Source organism: Zingiber officinale, chromosome 8A, assembly GCF_018446385.1.
Source record: "Zingiber officinale cultivar Zhangliang chromosome 8A, Zo_v1.1, whole genome shotgun sequence".
Classification (NCBI taxonomy): Eukaryota; Viridiplantae; Streptophyta; class Magnoliopsida; order Zingiberales; family Zingiberaceae; genus Zingiber; species Zingiber officinale.
The window spans coordinates 59899028-59923159 of NC_056000.1; the positions used below are offsets into that span (position 1 = coordinate 59899028).

Below are 24132 nucleotides of genomic sequence, written 5' to 3' on the forward strand. Positions count from 1 at the left end.
TTTAACTTCAGTAGAGCACATGAATAGCTAGGTTAAGTTTTGTGCTTGTACAAATTTTTGTATAGGGGAAACAGAACGGAATTCCAGGTGTAGCAACCAACACCCTTGGCCTAGCTTTTCCCATCAAGCACCCATGAACAATCTTCTTCGCTTTTTCTCGCAACCCACGTTTGCAGCCGCTCGAATAACCCTAGGTTCTACTCTCCCCCCTTTTTTTCGAAGCAACCCCGTCTAAGACGTAGAGTTTATTTCATATAGCCGCTCATGTCCAGGGCCATTAATCCTATTAGATAGGCCTCAACTCATAGAATAATTCAATCCCACAAATATACCATATATTTCTAAAATTAAAAATAATTATTTAATAGAACATTTTTATTAATCATGTAATCATGGAAAGCTATATTATTCATGCAATTAAAACATTTAATTAAAACAATTTAGCAATTTATTAATTTGCATGCAAGTGGTTAGTGGATTTTGGATATTACATCATTAATGCTCTTTAATGTGATGATCGTTCGATCAACCGATCAAGATGGCTTCCATCTTTACTTCTGATCAATCTGATCTCTGCCACATCATCGACCGATCCTCTAGTTTAGTCGATCGATCAGGCTTTGATCAGATTGTGCTTTGCTTTGGTTTGAACTAGTCTCTAGTCTGAGTTAGCCTTGTTCGGTCGACCGATCAAGTCATTCCCTGTAAAACAGAGTTAAACAATATTTCACTACAAAATAAAGGTTAGTACAGTAATATAGTGAGATGCATGAGTAGTAATAGACAGTAACACTGTCTTGATCTCAACTTTGAAACATTCCCAGTTTCTTCAGTTGAATCAGCGACCTAGGGTTTGTTCCTTCCCGAAACACAACCTCACTGTTGCTCCTCTAGTTGCTTACCTCAACCTACCTGTCAAACCTTGGTCCTCCAGGCCTGTTTGGACTTTGCTGCTTAGCATCGAATCGGTCCACCGAGACTTTCCCTCGATCTTCAGTCCTCTAAACCTATTGAGCTTTCCTGCCAAGTGTCGGGTCCTCTTAACCCACTTGGTCTTTCCACTTAACTTCCATGATCTGCTAAGTCTTTCCTGCCTAGTCATGACTAGGGCTTTTCCGATTGAATAAATAACCTACACACTGAGTCAACTTGTTAGATCACAACAAGACTTAACTTGAACATTTGATAATATCAAAACTCAGATTCGATTCTAGTACACCCTACACCAACAATATACATATTTAGCGTTTAAGATTTTAAAATTTAGGAGTTGAGTTATAACGAGTTTGAGCTAATAAGATTTTTTCCTCTAAGATTCAAACTTTTCTTTTGGGTTATAGTGTTTAAAATTAAATATTTTAGATACTCACGAGGTATATTATATATTTTTAGGATTTATAATTTAAAAATTTAGAGATTGGGTTATAATGAGTTTAAGCTAATAAAATTTTTCCTCTGGGGTTTAGGCTTTCCTTTTTGGTTATAATATTTAAGATTAAAAATTTTAGAAATATTGATTTTAAAAAAATAATGCTCCAGGTGCCTAGATTCAATCCAGGCGCCTAGTACTATAGCACGCGCAGCGTACAGTTCATAGTTATATAGATAGAGAAAGCACCATAAAAATCAATTAGCAAGCTATTTGGTCGATATAGTTAAGAACTGCTTTGCTTATTTATCTTGTGATATAGGATAAAAGTTAGGAATTAGATTATGTAATAGAGTTGATCTAATGAGGTATTGAGCAGCAGTGTAGCATCAAATCCCAAAGATCGTAAATTCTTTTTTCTTATATTATATTGGAATATTAAGGAGGAAAGTCTTTTTCAAAAATTCTATATTAGATCTCCTTCTTCCGAGAAGGCTACATCTCTTACTATCTCAAAGACTTGTCCCACACCATCAAGTGCAGAGGAAGCTCACCGAGTTAACTAAGAATTAGGTGTTTACCTCAACTTTGAACCCAACAATTTGCCTTTCTACCTCTATGAGGTAAAATCGGGAGTAGTAGATTCACCCCCAACAAATCTAGATTCCTTTTTTGCCAGTTTGAGCTACCATTGTGGATCCATCAACTTTTGAGCTAGTAGACTCCAACTAAAAAGAAAAAGGTGTTTACCTTTGGAATATCCGATCGAGACATAATTGCAGTGATCTGAATGGCTACTCCTGTGCCATATCCACCCATAGCAGTGGGAGAGCACCACAATCGCTTAGCATATCCACTCCCATAAGCAGATGGGAATAGAAGATCCCAATCCAGTCATTTATCTAGGATCGAAATGAGGGTTTTTTCAATTCACCGAGCGGAAGCAAAGTAGTAGTTCCACCAACTAGCATCTATTATTGTTTGGGGTTGGAGTATGGAACACAGAAGCATAGGGAGTGATAATAGCAATAGATCCTAATCCGATTTGATCAAGGCCAAAAGCGTTCCTACGGGATTGAGATTAAGAACAACCAATGTTGGAGGAAGGGGAGAAGGAAGAAGCCAATTACCAATTTAGAATGGCAATACAGGCGGAGTGAAAGGAAGGCAAACATGGGGAGGCTAATAGGATGAATCCGGGGAATGAATGGAGACTAGTGTTTTTTGGGAGTTTGAGTTCAAGGCTGGCTTGTAGTACGAAGGTAGGAGACGCAGGAAAGGATGGAGTTCTTTTTTTTAGTATCTGTCGTTGTTGGAGATAAGTTTTGTACTCTATTAATATTTCAGTTCCTCTAGTCAGGTGGCCATCGTCCATTCTTTCGACCAGATCCCCCTACATACGTGCAGGTTTCCTTGCATCCGGCTCACGCCATTTGAAATCCTATAGTGAAATTGAGATTGCTCGACCACGGAAACGAATTCACATGTAAGTAGTGCTATTTGTTGTACCATTGACTCTTTATGGTATGAAATTGACTTTTGGCAAAAGGTGATTCGCTCGTCCCAGCGCTCCCGTTAATTCATCCCTAGGCTAACATGGAGAAGGTAAATTATGGGTGACTACTAGCTATTAGTGCAAGTGATCAAGAAATGAGGGACGGTATGCTCGGACGTGTCGAGTTTCGATCCCAAGACCTCATGTGATAACACCCCATGCTTCAATCACTACACTACCTCGAGGGGACATGAAATTGACTTTCTTCGCCCTAAGAATGAATATGCTTCTGGCCTGATAATAGTGGAATTTTCTTTTCCATCAAATAACCCGTTCTACCCTGGCTCTTACACTATCTGGGCTCCCTATGCTCTCACGGCTAAAGTTTACCATGTTTCGTGCTTGCTGCATTTTCGCTAGATGGTTTTTTTCCAGAAGTGTCATCCATACTCCCCACTGAAAAAACTTGCTTCTGCATTCTGTTAGGCTATAGATTGAACAAATATAGTTGAATGAGACAACAGGCAGGTTACGCGTTCCACTGCGCTACACTGAGATGTGAGGTGTAGGTGGTGATGATCACTCCAGGCGCTAGTGCCCTTGATAGGCACTCAAGGACCCACCAATGCTCATGAAAACCCATTTGAGTCCTTCATTCAACCAGAGATGTGGATAACAAGGCCTCCTTCACAACCTTATTCCCTACATTAGAGGCGCGCACACGTGTTACATGTAGAATATAATGAATAAATACACGTAAGTTAGTGTCACATATCCATAAATTGAACTTGATAAGGATGCGCCAGACCCATACAGTAGTACAACGCCCGTGCAGTAGTACAACGCCCATGCGGTAGTGTAACGCGAGAGTGACAACACTTGATCTTAGCCAAAAGGTCGAGAAAGATATACTTTCTAAGATGTAGGATTAAAGATAAGTAGTGCATATTTTTTATATAAAAACAATCAGAGAAAATTACCAATAAACTTTAAAATTATTTTTAGTATAAAAAAAATATTAATGTAATTTAATTTTGGAGTTCACCAAAATTAGTTATAGTTATTAAAGGGTCATCAAGTACACACGTTGTATGTGTAATACAATACATGAATACACGTAAATTAGTACCTCAAACCCATAAAGTAGATTTGGTAATAGTACATCAGGCTCATACAATGGTATAATGCAAGGACAACACTCAATAAAAAAATTAAAATTATCGACGAAATCTAACTTTGGATAATAAAAAATCTAAATCTAACTTTGACTATTAAAAATTAAACATTGTTGACTAAACCTAACTTTGCCCAATAATTATAACTATTTGTCGACAAAAAATTATTTTAGCCAGTAATATAAATTTTAATTAAACTTAATCTTAGCAAAAAAAAAAAAATTAAAAAAGATATATTTTCTAATATCATTGACCAAGATATTTATAGAACATTTTCGTTCAATATTGTCAATCATAAGACGTGGGACTAAAGAGAACTATGATAATACATTTTTTATATAAAACAATCAGAGAAAATTATTAATATAGTTTAAAATTATTTTTAGTACGAAAAGAAAAAAAATATTAATATAATTTTATTTTGGACTTTATCAAAAATTAATTATTAAAGATCTCGGTTTTTATTAAAATAGTAAGAATAGGATAGTAAGATATATATAACAGTATAATAAATTTAAAAAAATAATTATAAATTATAATGTTAAAACATTATCCTAAACTATATTTTTTTAATAAAGTAATAAAGATGAAAGTAATTGTGAAAATGTTTAGTTAGCCCCTGTATACTTAGAGGAAAATAGATTTTTAGTAAAATTTTTAAAATTTATTTTAAAATAATTTAATTCAGGTATCTCATATTTATGTCGATTAATTTTAAAAATAATTGATATAGTATTATCAAAATACTCAAACTCTTCGGATGTATTCCATGAGTAATATCAATAAAATGATTCAAAGTGAAAAATATGACTTTTGGTTATAGAAGACAATTATCTGATTTATCTTGCACCGTTGATTATTTTGATATTGATCTGGCTTCGCTATATATAATGGCGTTGTAAGCTAGGGTTTCGTGCTTTTCGTTGCCGCCTGCCTGTTCACACTTCTCTCGCGTCGCCGCTCCCGGCCTCTAATGGCGATCCAACAACAGGACGTTAAGCTGTTCAATCGATGGTCCTTCGACGATGTCGAGGTTTGCTTTGTCCTCTTCAGCTTCCCGTTACTTTCCTGCTCGTCTGCTACACCAATTTCCCTCCTTTGTGCTACATTTACGGGGCTAGTTCCAAATATTTGGTGTAGTAAATGATAATATTTCGCATGTTTGATCTTGTTTAGGCGAAGAAGTAATCAGTTCATCCTTTTTTTCCGATTACATCTCTATTTTTTTTTTGTTATTATCCTTTTCTTCCTGAAAGGCTTTTTTTCTTTCGATTTTTGGTTATTCTGCAACTCTTTTTGAACAGGATTAGTTTACATGAATATCAATATGACATCGGTGAAAGGGAGTTTGTGTGTTCGAGCATTACGTTTGTAAATCAAATGAAGACAGTTCGCTCATGTTTTCCAGTTGGCAATGATTTACTAGTACTTGTTTGATTAGTTCATCCTTTTAACAGCATTATACTCTGTCGTCCGTGGGGATTTTACTAAAGTATTATCGAATGTTCTGCAATCGATTGCACAACACAACTTTGTCATTGTTTCTACATTGTAACATTTGAGAAGTTGCACGATTATGTATTGGCATATCAATTCATCATTTGCATCGTTGAGATTGCTTGTTTCTCTCTGAGCACAGATCAGTGACATGTCCCTTGCTGATTACATTGCTGTAATTCCACCCAAGCATGCCACATATCTTCCACATACTGCTGGAAGATACTCTGCTAAGAGGTTCCGCAAGGCTCAATGCCCAATTGTTGAAAGGCTTACAAATTCATTGATGATGCATGGACGGAATAATGGAAAGAAGCTTATGGCTGTACGCATAATTAAACATACGATGGAAATTATTCATTTGCTTACCGATGCAAATCCAATCCAAATTATGGTTGATGCGATCATTAACAGGTGATCAGATTCTAAACTTGAATTTCACTGAAAGATATTTATAGATTTATTTATTTATTTATTGTAGTCTCTCCTCTAAAGACAAGATATTTTTTTTTCTTTGTAAGCTTTATAGTAAAACCAATATATGGTGACAATGTAAAAGAATAAGTGCAATAGTCTCCCAAATTTTCATCTACATCAGTATGGTTTGGTAGAAGCATTCATGAAAGTGTTCTTTGTTTGAATCTTGCCTTAGACTGGTTTCATATTGTGGATGGAAGGGGAGGGAGTAAAGGTGTAGAGGAAAAGGAGAGGTGAATTTGCCATGAATTGCCACGGAGGTCAGGATTAAACTTGTTAGGTTGCTTTTGATCCTTTAGACTATAAGTCATCAGCTTGTAAGTCATTGTTGTGTTGGCTGCGACTTAATTTTTTCACTTAAACTGAATTCTTAACATCATATATGTAAGTCATGGTAACTCGTGATTTGTAAATTAGTTTCATTCCGCTGCACAAACTGAATTGAACTCAAATAGAAGTATTAAATAACAATGACCTTGCATTGTGCATGGACTAAGTTTTTGATGATTTGTTATGCAATGGCAGTGGTCCAAGAGAAGATGCCACTCGAATTGGATCGGCTGGTGTTGTAAGACGTCAGGCAGTTGATATCTCACCCCTGAGACGTGTTAACCAGGCAATTTACCTCCTCACTACTGGTGCGCGTGAAAGTGCTTTCAGAAACATAAAAACAATTGCTGAGTGCCTCGCTGATGAGCTAATTAATGCTGCCAAGGGTTCTTCCAACAGGTAACCTTCAAGTGCCTTTCTAACTCTTTTCTTGGAATGCTTCTTCCTCTGTGTTAACTTGATGATGGGCATGCATTAACAGCTACGCTATCAAGAAAAAGGATGAGATTGAGCGTGTGGCCAAGGCAAATCGTTGAGCATATCTTGCAAATTTATATGATGCTCCAAATTTATGCTTTCTCCTTGATCGCTTTAATTTTGTTTCGGTTGTTTATGTGCTAGTAAAATTTCTTGGTAGACTTGGCTGTATCTTAAGCTAAACGAGTATGTAAACGTGCATTTGTTTTTGCTAAGTTGGAGACTTTGATGTTGGACTAGGTATTGGATTCTGACTAATGATAATGATTGCATTTTAAATTTTGAGCGAATATTGGAATTATCAAAAGAGTTTTTGTTTATTTATTATCAAAATAGTATTCTATTCGACCTCAATGCTTTTTGTATTTTTGTATTTTCATTTTTTTTGTTTTTAGCGGGTTTACAGAAGTTATGGATATTTTAATATTTATTAATATTATATTATAGTAGTTATAATTTATAATTATTATAATATTTTTATTTTGGTTTTTTCAACCCAATATGTAGTTATAGTAGTTATGAATTATAATTATTATAATTATCTAGTAATTATGAGATTGTTGTTATAATTGTATGGTAATTAATATAGTAAAAGGTGATTTGTCTCAGTAACATCTCAATCTGTTACGGCTAGCTATTAACTAATTATTAGTGTAATAATTAAAACATAAGAAAAGATGTGTTTGAACGTGTTAAATTTTAACTTCATAATTTAATATGATAGCATCTCGTACCTTAAGCATCCGATCTCATGCCTTAAGCATCATCTGGAGGGGATTTTAATTGTATAGCAATTAAGATTTTATATGGGTTGTTGATTTAAAGGGATTAATTATTTCATTAAAATATTTTTACGAAAAGCTATTGATAGTCCTTTCTGACTTTATTTTATTTTAAATTTTGAATGGGTTTTAACTTAAAAATGAAGAGCTCCTAATCGTCATATTATTCTTCTGGTGGCCATTTTAACATTGTTTTATATCCGATACATTTCAAGGATTTTAATATTTAGGTGCGTAATTTGATGAAATATCCTCGAAAGAAATAGGATGTTTTAAATTAACTTAAAAATGTCTGTTCAACTTAACTTTGTCACGAAATTGATCCAAGTAGAAGTTTCTCATTTCGAATTTTTAGGCTCAATTATAAATTAACGCATGCTTTCTTGTCATGAATCATGATCTATTTAATTAAAAATTATCAAATTTTAGTGGACGTCCTTAGAAAAAAAATTCTTCCTATTGTCATTTGACGGATAATCATAATCTAAAGATGAATTATAAGAAATAGTTATTTGACAGTTGATCAAATATCCTTGAGATGAGGACCAAATTATTATAAAAAAAATGAAAATAGCCAAATTCGAAAGCAAGGAAAAAAACAATTCTCAGTTGGAAAATAAATCAATAAGGACATACATCTATATTCTTCTTTATTGTACGTTTAAATCATAATTTAAAGTAACAATTATTTATGCGCTTTAACCTAACTACCAATTCAATTAGCAAAACTTTTCTTCACCAATCAACTTATAGCGAGGGGGGTCATGTCACCACCCCAGGTGCTCATGTCGGACGCACTGAGTATCAATCCGATATATATATATTAGCAATTCTGTTCTAGTAAATCAAGGAGATCAAATCCTAGTACAACAGAATAACACGATCATAGCCTTACTTACTTCTTTGCATTATAGGGTTACAGTCTTAGAAAATCAAATTCTTACTTTGCAAAATCATATACATAAAAACACTCATACACAAGATCTAAAGCAAACATTATTATTAGCGTAGCACAGATGGGGAGTGCATAGTTCTGTGGCTAAAAAGTCCAGGGGTCGATCCCCGGGGTGTCACTGCCTGAGGTTAACGTCTCCGCTATGCACTTTCCACCTGTGTACCTGCATTTACCTCCCTCCATATCCGTGGGACCGGCTCTAGGGGGGCCGTTGATGTGGCGGTTCCACATTTTTTTTTTAAAAGCAAACATTAGAAAATATAAATAAAGATCTTAGTAAACTTTCCCTAGGAAAAATAATTACTAAACACCCACCTACTACATATAAATTCTTAAAAATACAAGATTCACCTACTAATGGCTCTACAAACAAAGACACAAGTTGAAAGTTTTTCTGGCACCTCACATACACTAAGACCTCAAACAAATCTCTCCATGATATCCAGAAAATCTACAAGCACTCAAGCTACCTATCAATTAGAAGAACTTATAGATATTGACCAAAACTTAGACACCTTCTCTAATGAACAATTAAATACACTAAATCCAAAACGATTATATCATCAGGGATTGTTATCTTTTTCCACTTCACTGTATAGACATCATAGAACCCAACCATTATACCTACCCGATGGGGGAGAAGAAAGATTTAACCTTATGAATGAAGAATCTGCTAGACTACTCTTACAAAGAAAACATAACTATATTCACCTAGGACTTATAGTATTTGGCCTCAGAGGACTTACTCGAAAAAGCATAGGAGCTAAAGTTTTCTTAGTACTATATGACTCAAGATTCTATGACAATAACAAAGCGGTTATTGGACTTATAGAAGTAGATATGAATAGTAATCTAGGAATTACGTATTTTTGTCCTAATTTTAATATGACAATTCCAGACTTTATTGACCATATTAAAATTTCTGTTCAAGCCAGGGGATATGGTGATTTTCAGAAACATAATATTCAAATAAACATAATCTTTCTTGGAAAAACAATGACTAGCATAAATAACAGTTTTAAAGTACAAATTAATAATATAATAGAAACTCTCACAACAAGGGGAATTTATAGCTAAAAAGAAAGACTACTTTTCCAACGTTGCTTTAATGAATCCTGCAGAATCTAGTGCTACCAATACACCACAACCTTTACAGGTAAGATATCCAGAAAGTTCTATGAGAACTATGGATTATGGAGAAGGGCATCCTCCAAGAATACAAATTCACCCTTATACCAACAATAATCCTTTGTTAAGAACTATAGGGAAAAGAAGACTATATATATATATATATATATATATGGCTTTGTTATGTTGGATCTGATGCACACCTGACATGTAGGCCTGAGAGGATACCTATGTGTCCCTTTAAATGAGTCTAGTGGCTAGCATATGATGTGTTGTCATTATGAAGTCTGAGGTTCGAATCTCGATAAAGTCGAAGTAAATGTCTCTCTTATGTGCTAGTCACTATTCCAAAGGATAGCAGTCATCCATGATTTACCTCCTCCGTGTTGACCCTGAGATAAATTGACGAAGACACCGGGATCAAGACGAACATATTCATCTTTTGCCACCTAAGAGGGTACCCATGTGACAATGGGCTCACATGAGGATATCTCTCAAATGTGCATGTTGAATGTATATAGAGAGTGAATATTATAACATGACTATATATATAAAAAATAAAATCATGATAAAAAATTATTTTTTATAAAATAAAAAAAACATTCTATCGTATGTTTTTTAAGTCAAAATATATTTTATTTCATTATTATTATAGTAATTACTTAATAGCTATTATAATATGTAATAATGAAAAAATAATTATTTTATTTTAACTAAAATTATTGTTTATAAAGTACTATTATACCAAAATATTCTTTAGCAACTTATCAAAACTACTTAATTTTCATCCAAACTATTTTAAATTATCAAAATAACTTTAAAACAATTATATAACTATTTAGGTAACTACTACACAACTATTTAGGTAGTTATGATACAATTATAATTAAATTTTAAAATCTTAAATTATAAATTATAAATATTATTATATCAAAATATTTTTTATCAACTTATTCAAAATTATTTCAAATGATTTAAACTCCACTCAAATCAATCAGGTTTATAAGAAGCATCTAAATAGCTAAATAACTAGTGTATAGTTGTAAAAGCTATTTGGTACTACAACAATATTAAATTTGATACTAATGGTTACGTATACTAAAAATTTATCATTTGTTTTTTTTTTTTAGGAATTGAAATGAGAATGAGGGTAGTATTATGAAATAGAATGTCCATGAGCATGGTATACTCTTAAAAAATAATATATATTTGATTAGTGGAATATTTTCTTATAATGAATTATTATTTTTACTATTATAGGAAAATAAGAAGAAAAAATTTAAACGTGAAAGAAAATTAAATGTGAGAGAAAAATATGATAAGAGAAAATGTGATAAAAAAAATGAAAAGGGAAAGTGTAATGGAAAAAAATGAGGAAAGAGAGTATGATAAAAAAGAGCATAATGAGAGGATGAGGAGAAAGAAAATATGATGAAAGAAAATAAAGAAAGTGTGCTAGAGATAATGAGGAGAGAGAATGTGTGATGTGAGAGATTGAAGAGAGAGAAAATATGATGAAAGAGAAAGTGCAATAAAAAAAATGAGAAAGAGAGTGTGATGGGAGAGAAATTATAGTGGTAAAAGGCGACTACGCTAGTCCCCAGCGCCCCTACTGATCTGTCCCTAGGGCCAATACGGACGAAATAAATCACGGGTGACTATTAGCTTTTGGAATAGTAATTAATGCATGAGAGAAACATTTACCTCGGCTATTCCAAGATTCGAACCCCAGACATCATGATGAGAACACTTCATGCGCTAGCGACTGGACTGTCCCGAGGAGACATGATGGGAGAGAAAGCATGATGAGAGAGGATGAGGAGAGAGAAAGTGTGATGTGAGAAAAAATACGATGAGAGAAAATGAAGAAAAATAAAGTGTAATAAGAAAAAAAATTAGAAGAGAGAATGTACATGGTATAGATTGAGAAGAAAGAAAATATGATGATAAAATAAGGAGAGAGAAAACATGTGGCAAAAGGTGATTCGCTCGCCCCCAGCGCCCCCGCCAACCCATCCCTAAGCCAACACGGAGGAGGTAAATCACGGGTAGCTACTAGCCATTAGTGCAAATGGCCAAGATATGAGAGAGGTTATGCTCGGTCACGCGCGAGTTTCGACCCCAAGACCTGATGTGGCAACACCCCATGTCTTAACCATCGCACCGCCCCAAGGGGACAGGAGAGAGAAAACATTGCATGAGTTTCGACCCGAGACAGGAGAGAGAAAATATTGTGCAAGAGAACAAGAAGAGAGAAAGTAATATGAAAGAAAAATTGAATACATATATTAAAGATATTTTCGTCTAAAACTTAATTTTTATTCTCATTGAAATCCAAGAAAAAAAAATGAGTTTCATCAATACTCAAATTTTATTCTTAAATTTAAATTCTATTCTCATCAATCTAATATAAAATTTAAAAATAAACCCACTCTCTTATTTCTAAACCTTTGGTTATTCTAAACCTTTAAACCAAACCACTTAGTAGGAACCTGTTTTATTTTATTTACCCTTATTTATTTATATTATAAAAAAAAGGAAAATGATTTAACAAATTTATTCCGCACCGCCACGCGATGCGGATGCGGTCCCCAAACGGCTCGCATATTCGTTCAATGCGAAACCTTCCATCATTACGGCAACCACCCCGCATAATTTCGCAATGCGACTCATAATCATCAAAGGAAATATGGAATGACTAAAATACCCTCACTTTCCCTTATCCAGTAGGCGGCCGCGTTTGCTCACCCTTTGTATTTATTATTTTGGCTACGCCGCTAGTTTGAAATGATTGGTAAGTAGGTCTGACAGTCGGCCCTCTTTTGGTAAATTCGCACTGGCATAACGTAATTTATGTTTTATTTTAATTCATTGCGTGGGGACCGCCCGTCTTCTTCTTTCCTCGTCTCCTTGATTGTTCATTGATCTCGCTTCTTCGCACCTCCAAATCTCTCGCCTCGCTCTTCCAATCGAAGCGACCGTGTGTGAAATCGCCTTATGCTGCAAGGATCAGGCTGAGAAATCCTTTCTTGATGCGCTCAATTGTTGATGGTTTGTGTTACTGGCTTCCTATCTTTTTGTGTTTTTTTTAGCCCCTAGCTTGGTTCGGATTCTGAGTCGACGAGGCATTGTTTTGATCGGTTTTATGGAGGTCGGTGTTTTCTTCATTCGCACAAGGCAATGCCTTTTCTCTCCTTTCTAATTCTCCCCTGTTGCAAAAATCGTTTCTCCCCCTTTTTGATAAAGCCACTATGCTGGGTCCGCATCTATTTGCGTCCTGTTTCGCCCAACGAATCTGTACTAATTGTTTTTGGTTTTGTCTGTTTCTGTTGATCTGTAATCCGTAACTTGATGGTTGTTTCTTATTGTGTAAATACAACGAATCTGTTTCCTTTTATCTCTTTATTATCAGTCGTATCATTATGATTCTATTAATGATTTACAAAAAATTTGATTTTTCTTTACTGCTGATCAGAATTTTATTTTTTATGATTAGATAATTAAGTAATATTTTGTTTGATTCGGTGGGTTTAGCTCTCGCATTCGGTGGACAAGATAATGATGAATTTGATCGTCCATACTAATAAAAGTTTCTTGCCATTGGATTGGGAAAAAATAAATAAAACCATGAATTATAGCTTTTTTTCCGTATTTATCTTTCTTGATATCTCTCTTTTCTTGACCTATCTATGATTGATTGCATAACTGTAGAATTTAGCATAGTTGAATTAATGCCTGTTTTTTCCAAGTATATTCACTGTGTTGGATTTATAATTTTATCCTGTTCAAATTTGCAGGTCAATTGCCCCAGTTTATAAAAGCTGGGAGAAATCTTCTTATAAATGGAACTAACTTGTAGTTTCGGGGGATTTATTTGCTCTAACATTTTCTTGGTTGTAGTGCTGGGAGAGCTGTTGCACACTGGTCTTGTTTGACATTTGTTAATTATGGATTGCTTTTCATCGTGGTTGCTCTAAGTATGCGGCACATGTTCTGGGCGATATATAGTCACTCATCTCATGACAAGAAGGGCTCTTTTGGTTGCATAGGAAAGTATGTGCATCTTGATACTTACCTAAATACTGGTCAAGTTCTTCTCAGAGATGGTAAAGAGCTTCTTATTCTAAGCAGTCCTTTCGAAGTTCAGTGATTTATTCTTGTTTGTCAGTGAAGAAAAAAAAATGGAGAAGTAAGTAAATCATAGTTGCGTTTCTTGAACCTAATAATAATAATCTCGGTGAGGCTGATACTACTACTTTTGTCATTTACATCATAGGTACAAGTTCATAAATGAGATTGGAGATGGAACTTGTGGGAATGTTTATAAAGCACTCAACATTGAGAACAATGAAATAGTAAGTGTTGAACAGCAGTTTTGTTTGAACTTTTATGAAGTCTTTTATGGATATAATACTGGTATTTGCTGGGTTTAGGTAATGTATTTAAAGTTTGAAAGATTGTGGGGTAATTTCTAAAACATATGCATGAATATGATGTGCCAAACAGTGCCACCTCTTATTTTCAAACTGTTGTATAATTTCCATTGGTGTAAGTTTTTATGAGGAGATAAAGGCTTTTGATACATAATCAAGACACAAACATACAAGAAACTGCAGAAAACTTGCTGTGGTCAATTGAATCGTCATACATTAACTAGAAGAACAACTCTGATTTCCCAGCTATTTTATGTTGTCTACTTAGATCTTATAGATATACTGAGTCTTCTGTTAGGCAATAGCTCTGGTTTAATCAATACTTTTGTGCTTATTTCAGTATGTTGCTTTCTACATAGGCAAATTCTTATTTAGTATATCTTTTATCAGGCCTTCACTTACAGATATTGTACTAGAAGAACAAAATATCTGTTTTTATATTGTGTTTATAGTAAGGTGACGTGAGCTAGTGCCTGGGGCATCTGTTTCTATGCTGATCTACAAATGAGGGAACCCCTTTAATCTAATGGGCAAACTCTCAAAGTTCAGCTACCTCCGAAATGTCTCTCTTTTCCATTATGTCCATAATTTTACAAGCATGTTAGATCGCTTCCTTCTCTGTTTAATATCTTGGAGATCCATTGTAAAGTTTTAGGTCTCTGGAAGTCGTCTTGAATCCCTTATATCAATTAACATGTATTTTTGTTTCTCAATTAATTTTTTGGTCTGGTTTAGTATCTAATTATTACATATAGTAAAGGGTGGTTGTAGTTTTTGTGGTAAACAAAGCTATGAACTAATGTCAGGTTGCTATCAAGAAAATGAAAAGAAAGTTCTACTTTTGGGAGGAGTGCATGGATCTATGTGAAGCTAAGGTATATTTTTAAATTTTACAACTTTATCATGGTGTTTCAGTTATCTTCTCTGATCTAGTTTGGCAGTCATGACACAACAAAGTATTCTGCTTTTGACAGTCTCTTCGTAAGTTGAACCACCCCAACATTGTCAAATTGAAGGAGATTGTTAGACAAAATCATGAGCTTTTCTTCATTTTTGAACATATGGTGGGTAATACCTTTCACCTGAAGTAGGAATAACATTTGTGTTTTTTTTCACAGATAGGCTGGATATTGCAATTGTTGATTTAGGAGGGTAAAATAAATGAACATTTTTTTACTTTCACAGTTGATTTATTTTTTTTATATCTTGAGTCCACTTTATTTGATTCCAAAAACGATAACTTTTTTTTGTTGTTATTATGAGAAAATTAGGGCACTCCAGACTGATCTATAAGTTTTAAGGACATATAATTAGTGGCACGACCTGAAAACTTTTGTAATGGTTGCAATAATTAAAACATAAAAATATAATAAATTTATAATTTAAGTTTAGCATTTTTTCATATTTTTTTGTGGTTGATAGATAGGGTTAGCTAAAAAAATATTACGAAAAAAATCATTATATTAATTTTCTTTTAAAGTCAAATCATTTGTTTACCATTTCTTTGTGGGGTCAATTGATCCCATTTCTCTCTATATGCTTCCACCCCTACATATATTTTGGTTTGATTTGCATTTCCTCTTTCAATCTAATATTTCTGCTTGCACATTGCGAACTAAGAATAAACTTGCTCTGCAATCATTTATTCCCGGTGTTGGTACACTTGGGTTTTTGTTACATTAACATGATAATCATCTAATTGGAGGTTTTCAGCTTCTACTTGACATATTTATATGCAGGGTTTCATCTCCTCTGACTACATATTCTGACTGCTAGTATTTTTTTGCTCGGTACCCTACAAGATGGAGGATTCTGTTTCATTGGACATATAACTTACTTTCTTAGCATAGTTGTCTACATAGTTTATAGGTTAAAGCTTAGTCATTAGGGAATTTTGTACTGACTTTGGTTATATGTGTTAACATATAACATGTGTGATATAAGAAATCATCATTGTTACACTTTCTATTCCATTTGTCTATCAAATGTTTTCTTCTTACATATTAGATGCCATTCAAGGTACCTTTGTGAGCTTAGCCTATGTAACCACATCCCTGTTTTGTTGTATCATTAATTAAGTTTTTCTAGATGAAGATCTCATTGCTTTTCTCATAAAATTTCAGGAGTATAATTTGTATAAAGTGATGAGAGATAGGCAAAATCCTTTTACTGAGGCAGAGATACGGAACTTCATGTCACAAGTACTGCAAGGACTTGCTTACATGCACAAGAATGGATATTTCCATCGTGATCTGAAACCTGGTACTGAACAATCTTTTTTTTTTTTGTTGAAATATATCATTTGGAATAATAAACATTGCAATATTTTCTTGCTAATTTCAGAGAACCTTTTGGTGACTCATGATGTAATAAAAATAGCCGATTTTGGACTAGCAAGGGAAGTAACATCGCAGCCTCCTTATACTGATTATGTTTCTACGAGATGGTAATAGATGCGTTTGGATTTATATAATTAATTTTAAATTCTAGTAAATGTTAACTGTTGCAAAGATATATAGGTAAGTTGCTATAGGGTTTATGATTTATCTGACTAATTGTTGATTATTTTCTGTCAAGGTACCGTGCTCCAGAGGTCTTATTGAAGTCTTCGTCATACACCCCTGCAATTGGTAGCTAAACACTACTACCAGACAGTTTATTGTTTTTATTTATTTCTTGAGTTTAAACTCCATCATTATTAGGCTCTTTATGTCAATATTGTAACAGATATGTGGGCTGTTGGCGCAATTCTAGCCGAGCTTTTCATGCTATCTCCTCTTTTCCCGGGTGAAAGGTGAACATAAATCTACTTCTAACTGAAAAGAAAGTGGGTTCTAAGTTTTTTTTTTTTGTCTTTATACGTTTGAGCATCTCTATAAGTTTTTCAGCGACATAAGTTCTTCTATTGATATATTATTAAGGTTGGCAAACTCAGCCAATTTTACAGATTGATAGAGTTGGATTGGGATGTGTCCTCAATCCAACTCCTACCAATTTCTTAAACAAGTTGAAATATCAAATTTAATTTGATGAATGACTAAAAATGAAATCAAGTGACAAATTAAGGTAATCAAATGATCCTATTGACTAACTTGGAAATCTTCCATGGGTGGGAAAGGAATTCGCAAAGACTAGTAAAGTGTCAAAGATGACAAGGAGAAGTGCTTGTGTTCTGATTGCGAAAATCAAGTGCCTAAGGTATTCCCAATTGAATTTCTGCCAGCGCTTGTTAGACTTCTTAGATCTGCCAAATGTTTAGTCGGTCTCGATCCATTTACACTTTTCTCATTGCACCTACAATGCTAGTGTCAAGAAACTTACACTTCCACACTTGACACACACCATGAGTACCACAATACAAAACTAACTTTAAATCTTTGCCAAACATACCAAAACCTTGGTTGGACTCGACTGCCTAAGGCATGCAGGTACGTTCAGTATTTCTTGAATTCCAATGCATAATACTATACTCTTTTATACTGTCGTATGGGGCCTAATTCTTATATATGCACTTCAATTTTCTGACAACACAATGCACAATGTATTTGTACTACTGTGCAACGGTTAGCCACCATAAGAAATAGATTGGCAAACTACTATCTGTCCTTTTTATCAATTGTCTCATTTTTCTCGCAGTGAGATAGATCAAATATACAGGATATGTACCATTCTTGGAACTCCAGATAGCAGTATTTGGCCAGATGGCATTCTTCTCCCGCATTCTACATATTTTAATGTTTTTCAGGTAGAAACAGATTTATAATTAGAATTTACTTCTCTTCAATTTGTTTCCATCCGAACTTGAATTTCTACTTCATGTAAAGTTTCCACCTGCTGATATCTGGGAGATTATGCCAAATGCTAGCTTGGAAGCGATTGACTTAATCCTGGTAGGTTCATATGAACTTTACATTCACTTGGTTTCGCCTTTCCTTAAAACAACCACTGAGTGATGCATATGGTTGTTTTTCCTCTACTTCAGCAACTATGCTCCTGGGACCCACAAAGAAGGCCAACTGCCGAGCAATCCTTGCAGCATCCTTTTTTTCATGTATATTCCTGGTATTAAATATTTTCTTGAACTGTATCTGAGAGACCTTATTTTTGAATATCTTCCAGGTAGGCACATGGGTTCCATGTCCTCTCCAAGATCCCTTTCAACCAAAGATTAAACAAGCTGGTGAGGCTTATGACTATGAGTCAGTCGCTTATGCTATTAGTGAACTTAACTGCCACTCTGATTGTTATAGGACAAATGCCAAAGCTTGAACTAAAGTTATGGGATTTTAACACGGAATCAGATGATTGCTTTCTTGGTTTAACATTGGCAGTTCAACCTAGTATTCCTGAGAGCGGTAATATAAGATAATCCCTGTCAGTGTTTTTGTAAATTTGGCGATGTTTCTTTAAACTTTAATTTTCTTGCAAAGAAGTATGTTTTGGTTTGCTACATTCTAAATACATGTAGCTTGTCAACCTTGAATTACGTTGTCTATTATTAGTTTGAAACTGAAAAAATGTAACCAAATCAGAAAATTTGATTATGTACAGATATGATCAAAAAATTGAACCATAACAATATTTAGATTCAGTTGCTTTTGGTTAATTGTAAACTAAACCAATATCCAAAATAAATTCTGTTAGGTCTTACTTCATATTACATTCTAAAGCAGTTCAGTTTTAAATTCTAAAAAGTCAAATAAAAAATATGATTTGGTCCAATTTGGTTCGGTTTGTTCAAATCAAATGGGCACTGATACCTGGAATAGATTGATGGTGGATAAATTACTGTGATAAATCCTACTGACATTCTTCAGTTTGTAAGATGTGTATATATTTAATATTTTTCTTCTCTCGTATGGCTTGTAATCCGTTACAGTTGGTGGATTTTTTTCCCCAGATTGTGATGCAATTTAAGATGATGAAATCTCTATCTTTTGCCTGTTCATCTCATTCAAGTCCTTTTGCCTCTGTTCTAAATTGTCTTCGTTTGGTATTGCAGATTCTGGGAAACATGCCTTGCTACAACCAAGAGAGGTAAGTTATTAGTTTGCTATGTAGTTAGTAGAGTTTTGCTAATCATTGCACACAAATAATGCAAATAGGGATGCAAGAACAAACTTAAACTTGCATCGCCATCAAGTGCTCTGATATTTTTTTCTTCTAATACGACATGGATTACCTCACTATTTTTTATTATGTAGGACTTCTTGTTTTACAAAGGATTCCATGACCAGTCTAGCCAATCAGGTAACTCTTATCATTGGATTTGTAGTTATTCTATCTCTTCTTATTCTGTTCAATTGAAAAGATTGGTGATGGTTTCCCATCTGTCTTTTTGCCATTTTTGTGCTTTTAACTTTAACTACAAATGATGAAAAGTCGCACTTGTGTTGGCTCATGATAGTTTTCACTCTTTTTCTCTTGGGCTCTTGATTTACTTCAGTTTTTTGGCCCCTGCTGTCAACGGACCGCAACATCAATGAGTTGACAAACATATCTTTGTTACCATCTTCGTACCTACTGAGCAGGTAACAAATTTGTCATGCTCATCATAAGAACCCCCAACATGTGTAATTCTATTCTTGATCTTCTATTCTTCTTAGCCAAGCTCCATTATCAACTATTGGCGTTGAACAGTCGCCTGGGTTCACATTCCCATCGATGCAACCGAATTTGCTTGACCATGGTGCATTTGGACCGATGATGCCACATGTTCGCTCATTCAAGTAAACCCAGTTTTGGGATTTGTTTTACTCTTTGTTGATCCTTACAATTACACAAGATTAACTTTGAAGCAGTCGATTAAGTGGCTGAATAGATCTGGAAAGTGTTAATTCTAGTTCTGTTTATTATAAAGTGCTTTACAGAATAAGAGATTCTCTTGTACATATCAGTGAGTATAATAGAACATTGACAATTTGTTGGTAAATGATATGATTCATGGATTGAACACTACATTCTTCACTCGTACCTTCTTTTGTTGAGAGCAATCCAGTAGAAAATTTATTTTTAATATTTTTTGAATGATGTATACTTCTGTAAGAGGAGTATTGGCGTAACGGTAAAATTGATGTCTTGGATTTGAAGGCCACATATTTGGGTTGCAAAAATAATCTTTTGTAATGCAGGATAAGACTACGCACAATATATCTAATATGATCCAATTCTTCCCTAGGACTCTATGTTGACGGGGAATTCATGCATCGATATTGGACTACCCTTTATCTATACTTTTTTAGGTTCTTATTCTTTACAAAAGGCTTGACGGGCACTTGCTAAAAGTGACTACGGAATGCGATTAAGGGAGTGGCACACATACAAGCCTGAGGATGCAACTTTGGATGACGGCGAGATCCTGACATGCGGCTTGAGCCAGGGGAGGACCGGCTATGAGCATATCCACACACTCCCAGACGAGATTACAGGAGTGGGCTATAGAGGATGGAGGATTGACAAAGATGATGTTGGGCCACATGCATTGTAGACAAAGAGGATGTTGGGCAACATGCGAGCTAGAGGCGCCCCTAGGAGGCGAGACTTCTACTTTGACATGGGCAACGAAGATTGGTCACTACCTCATCTTCTATATTTCCTATGGAAGATGACTAGATGATTGAAGCACGATACATAGAGTGTTGATACCCGAGTGAGCACATGTACCTGACACTTCATCTTTGGTTGCCATTTCTTGTAGATTCTTAGTTACATAGTTTTATATTTTTTTGGTTAGTGCCAACTTTACACTACCAATAGGCAAACCAAAGTTTACATTAAACCTTTAATTTTGTGGAAAATATTTCTGTTTAATTTTTTTTAAATATTCTATATGTCGTGTAATAAAAATTCATGTTCAAGAGAAACATTTCAGTTAATTAATAGAAAATATAAACACTTTTTTGAAGTACGTCTACATTTAAAAGAGAGAAGTTTGTTTCCATTATTTTATAATTCATCCACCCTATCAATAAACTCTAAAACATTTTGTCAATGTGAGACATAGTGGTTTGAATAGTCATCAAGGTTGGAGCACTGTATTCGTATAATCATGATTAAAAAATTTGTGGCCCCTGAGACTACTATGCCATGATAAATAGTGGGGCGGGCAACCCATGCAACGGGCATTCAAATCTCACGAAAGACCCTTATCTCTACAGAGTTTGAAATACATGTGTTGGGTTGTCTGTTGTGACTCATCTGTGCTTTTCGATTTATTCTAATAGTCGGTGGAAAATTTTTATACACTGAACCAGTCACATCTAGGATTAATTAAATTGTAAGAGTTACCTGGATTAAAAAAAAAAATCAAATATTTGTGTTTTGATGTTTGGATATCAGTTAAGTTAGCTAAAGATGTAATCTTATATATATGTTAAGTGTGCAAATACAAAGGAAAGGTATTAGGGGAACTAATACTTTAGTACCAATTGACTGGCCCAGAGTAGTCGATCGCACAATCGACTCAAGTGAAATTCGTAATGAGCAAAAATGTTCCTATTCTATCCAAAATTGAGCTCAATCGGCTGGGCAGCAATTGACTACTTAAAGGAAAAGCTAACACTTGAATCAACAATGATCCGATCTCTGCAGTTATTGTTGGAGCAGTCGCTTGATATTTGTGAGCAGCCGATAAAAATCGTTGAACTAATTAGTAGCTGTTATCAATAGCCAGAGGAGTCGATTGATGTTGACCAAAATTGTAGAATGGCAATGGAACTCGATGTGGATGAAAGGCTTTATATAAATAAGGGTTTGGACTACTGAAACTTAATTTTTTTGTTATCTTTGCTCTATTGTGCTTAAATTCTTGAAATATTTCATTTCTTTTCTTCTTTGTACTCGAACTCACATCTTTGTAAGAAGATTTCTTCACCTTTAGTTACTGATCAAAAAATAAATATAGAGGTGACTTCGAGCAGTGATCTATATAATTTATTATTATTACCACATCTTCATATAATTTATTACTACCACAAATAAATTAAGACCTTGAGCCTTGAGGGCATAATTATGGGATATAAAAACATTCACTTGTCAAAATCACAATCTAATCCCAGTTTGAATCAAGTCCCCGGGGTATTGGTTGTAAATAGAATATGCAAATGCAAATCATTTATAGTTTGGGTAAAGAGCACAAACTAAAAAGATATATATTCTTCAGGAGCTAAAACTTGATAGAAATGAGCCAGTGCATACGTACATATAATGAACGAGCAATATCTCACTGTCTAGATCTATGATTAGCTCGGACCATGTAATCTTTGGGAAAGATGAAGATGAACCAAGAACATAATATAGTAACATTCCATCAGAGTTTACATATTTGGAGGAAGTTCTTCACCATGGTAAACTCTCCAAGGTCCCCAGTAGAACTTGGGCCTCATGAGGGGCACAGCTTCACCCGGATGTTCCTCCCAATACTTCTCCTGCTCAAGTTACCCGATAAGCATTAAGTGTTTCTTCTGTTACAGTTAAGTATTAAGAGTTTCTTATGATATGGTTAATCCGTAAGGGTTTAGTTTCTTCTGATAGGGTAACTAAAGGATCTCTCACACTTAAATTATGCAAAAATTGAGGATTTCAGCCGATATGTGGTTTGGAAAACAACATGCGTGGGTAAAAATAGCAACATTTAGCAGACTTGCAATGTAACACCAAGCTTTTGCAGGAACACGAATATCAAATATTTATCGAAAAATTATACTGCAGGCTGATTCGCAAACCGGCTTGTGACAAGCTGTTATGTGTCAATTGTCACCACGCAAAGTTTTGCAGATCAGCTTACAGAGTCAAAACCGTATTTATGCAAAATTAAGGTGTAAATATGGAATCCTTCCCGTAACAATTTTAACCAAAATCCAAATAATAGCAAGATAATTCAGCATGACAGAAGGGTGAAACATGATAACAAGGGTTACCAAATTAGTAGTCATAAAAATGCAATGCAGACTACTAGAATAAGTAAAAGGAAAGCCAAACATATTTCTTCTAGATAAATAAGCCATGGCCTACCTTATAAAGCTGCTCGGTTATGGCGGAACCAATAACCCCTGTGTAGAAGGCAGCAACATAGACCACCATTAGAGGCGTGAAGGACTTTGGACGACGATAAGGCTCGATCATGTCCCACAGAACAGTCTTTTCCCATTTGTAGAACTGTCGGTCGGCATACATTCTCCATAAATGGCTGGCCATCTACAACCAAAAATGAGGTAAATATATGTGAACAAGATTTTAATATTATCTTCTCATCTTTAAAAAAAGCCTATAAATTTGTAATCAATTGGAAAAATTAAATTTGAATTTAAATACTAAACATTCATGTGATGTGAAAATTGTCAATAGGCCAAGATTCATCATAACACAATCACAAATCATCACGCTCCGAGAGTATACTTATCCGCCAAATCGGACGATACCCCTTAATGACAATATGAGAAATATAATATCGAGCTCAAATCAAGCAAAATAAACATCGATGCAAAATAAAAACGTGCTAACTTTTTAAATACCAATGCGTGTATGCATATGTATGCATGTACATGTAATCATACTAAACCAAACCAGATAAAACAAACACTCAAACATTCGATACTAAAAGAACATCATAAATACAAGCAACGGAAACATAGACCAAACAACCCAAAAAGAAATTTGAACTCAAGTGAGACTAGCAGCTAGGACTTCTGAGTGACACAATACATCATCTACTTGCTAACCTGGAATAGAGGAAATACAAAGGGTAATGAGTACAACAACTCGATGGGTATAAGAAGATAATGCATGATACTAAAATATAAGGAGATCCAAAGATGCAGTCTATGGTGAAATACTTACTATAAAAGTAAAAGAGTCAATATAAACAACCACTAATGAAACATAAACAACTACATAACCATCTACTAACATGCTCAACCAAATGAGACCAATAAATCAGGAGTACATACAGTACATCCAAATCCTGTACAAACAAATATGCAACCAGCATATAACAAGTCCTGACTAGTGCAACAA

At 34.5% G+C, this 24132-nt stretch overlaps 2 protein-coding genes across 2 annotated transcripts; both read left to right on the top strand.

Annotated features, from left to right (window-relative positions):
* Positions 1-4937: 4937 nt before the first annotated feature.
* Positions 4938-7059, top strand: LOC122009207 (40S ribosomal protein S5). Its single transcript, XM_042565276.1, has 4 exons — positions 4938-5072; positions 5679-5950; positions 6539-6742; positions 6825-7059. Exons 1-4 carry the CDS (start codon positions 5013-5015, stop codon positions 6877-6879), a joined length of 591 nt encoding a protein of 196 aa, XP_042421210.1. The 5' UTR covers positions 4938-5012; the 3' UTR covers positions 6880-7059.
* Positions 7060-12561: 5502 nt separating this feature from the next.
* LOC122009208 (cyclin-dependent kinase F-3-like) lies at positions 12562-20076 on the top strand. The gene is made up of 19 exons (XM_042565277.1): positions 12562-12736; positions 13483-13738; positions 13817-13874; positions 13962-14040; positions 14925-14993; positions 15093-15182; positions 16242-16380; positions 16462-16564; positions 16696-16748; positions 16846-16912; positions 17755-17863; positions 17943-18008; positions 18101-18169; positions 18238-18298; positions 18369-18473; positions 19121-19155; positions 19323-19368; positions 19565-19649; positions 19725-20076. Exons 3-19 carry the CDS (start codon positions 13867-13869, stop codon positions 19849-19851), a joined length of 1311 nt encoding a protein of 436 aa, XP_042421211.1. The 5' UTR covers positions 12562-12736; positions 13483-13738; positions 13817-13866; the 3' UTR covers positions 19852-20076.
* The last annotated feature ends 4056 nt before the right edge of the window (positions 20077-24132 follow it).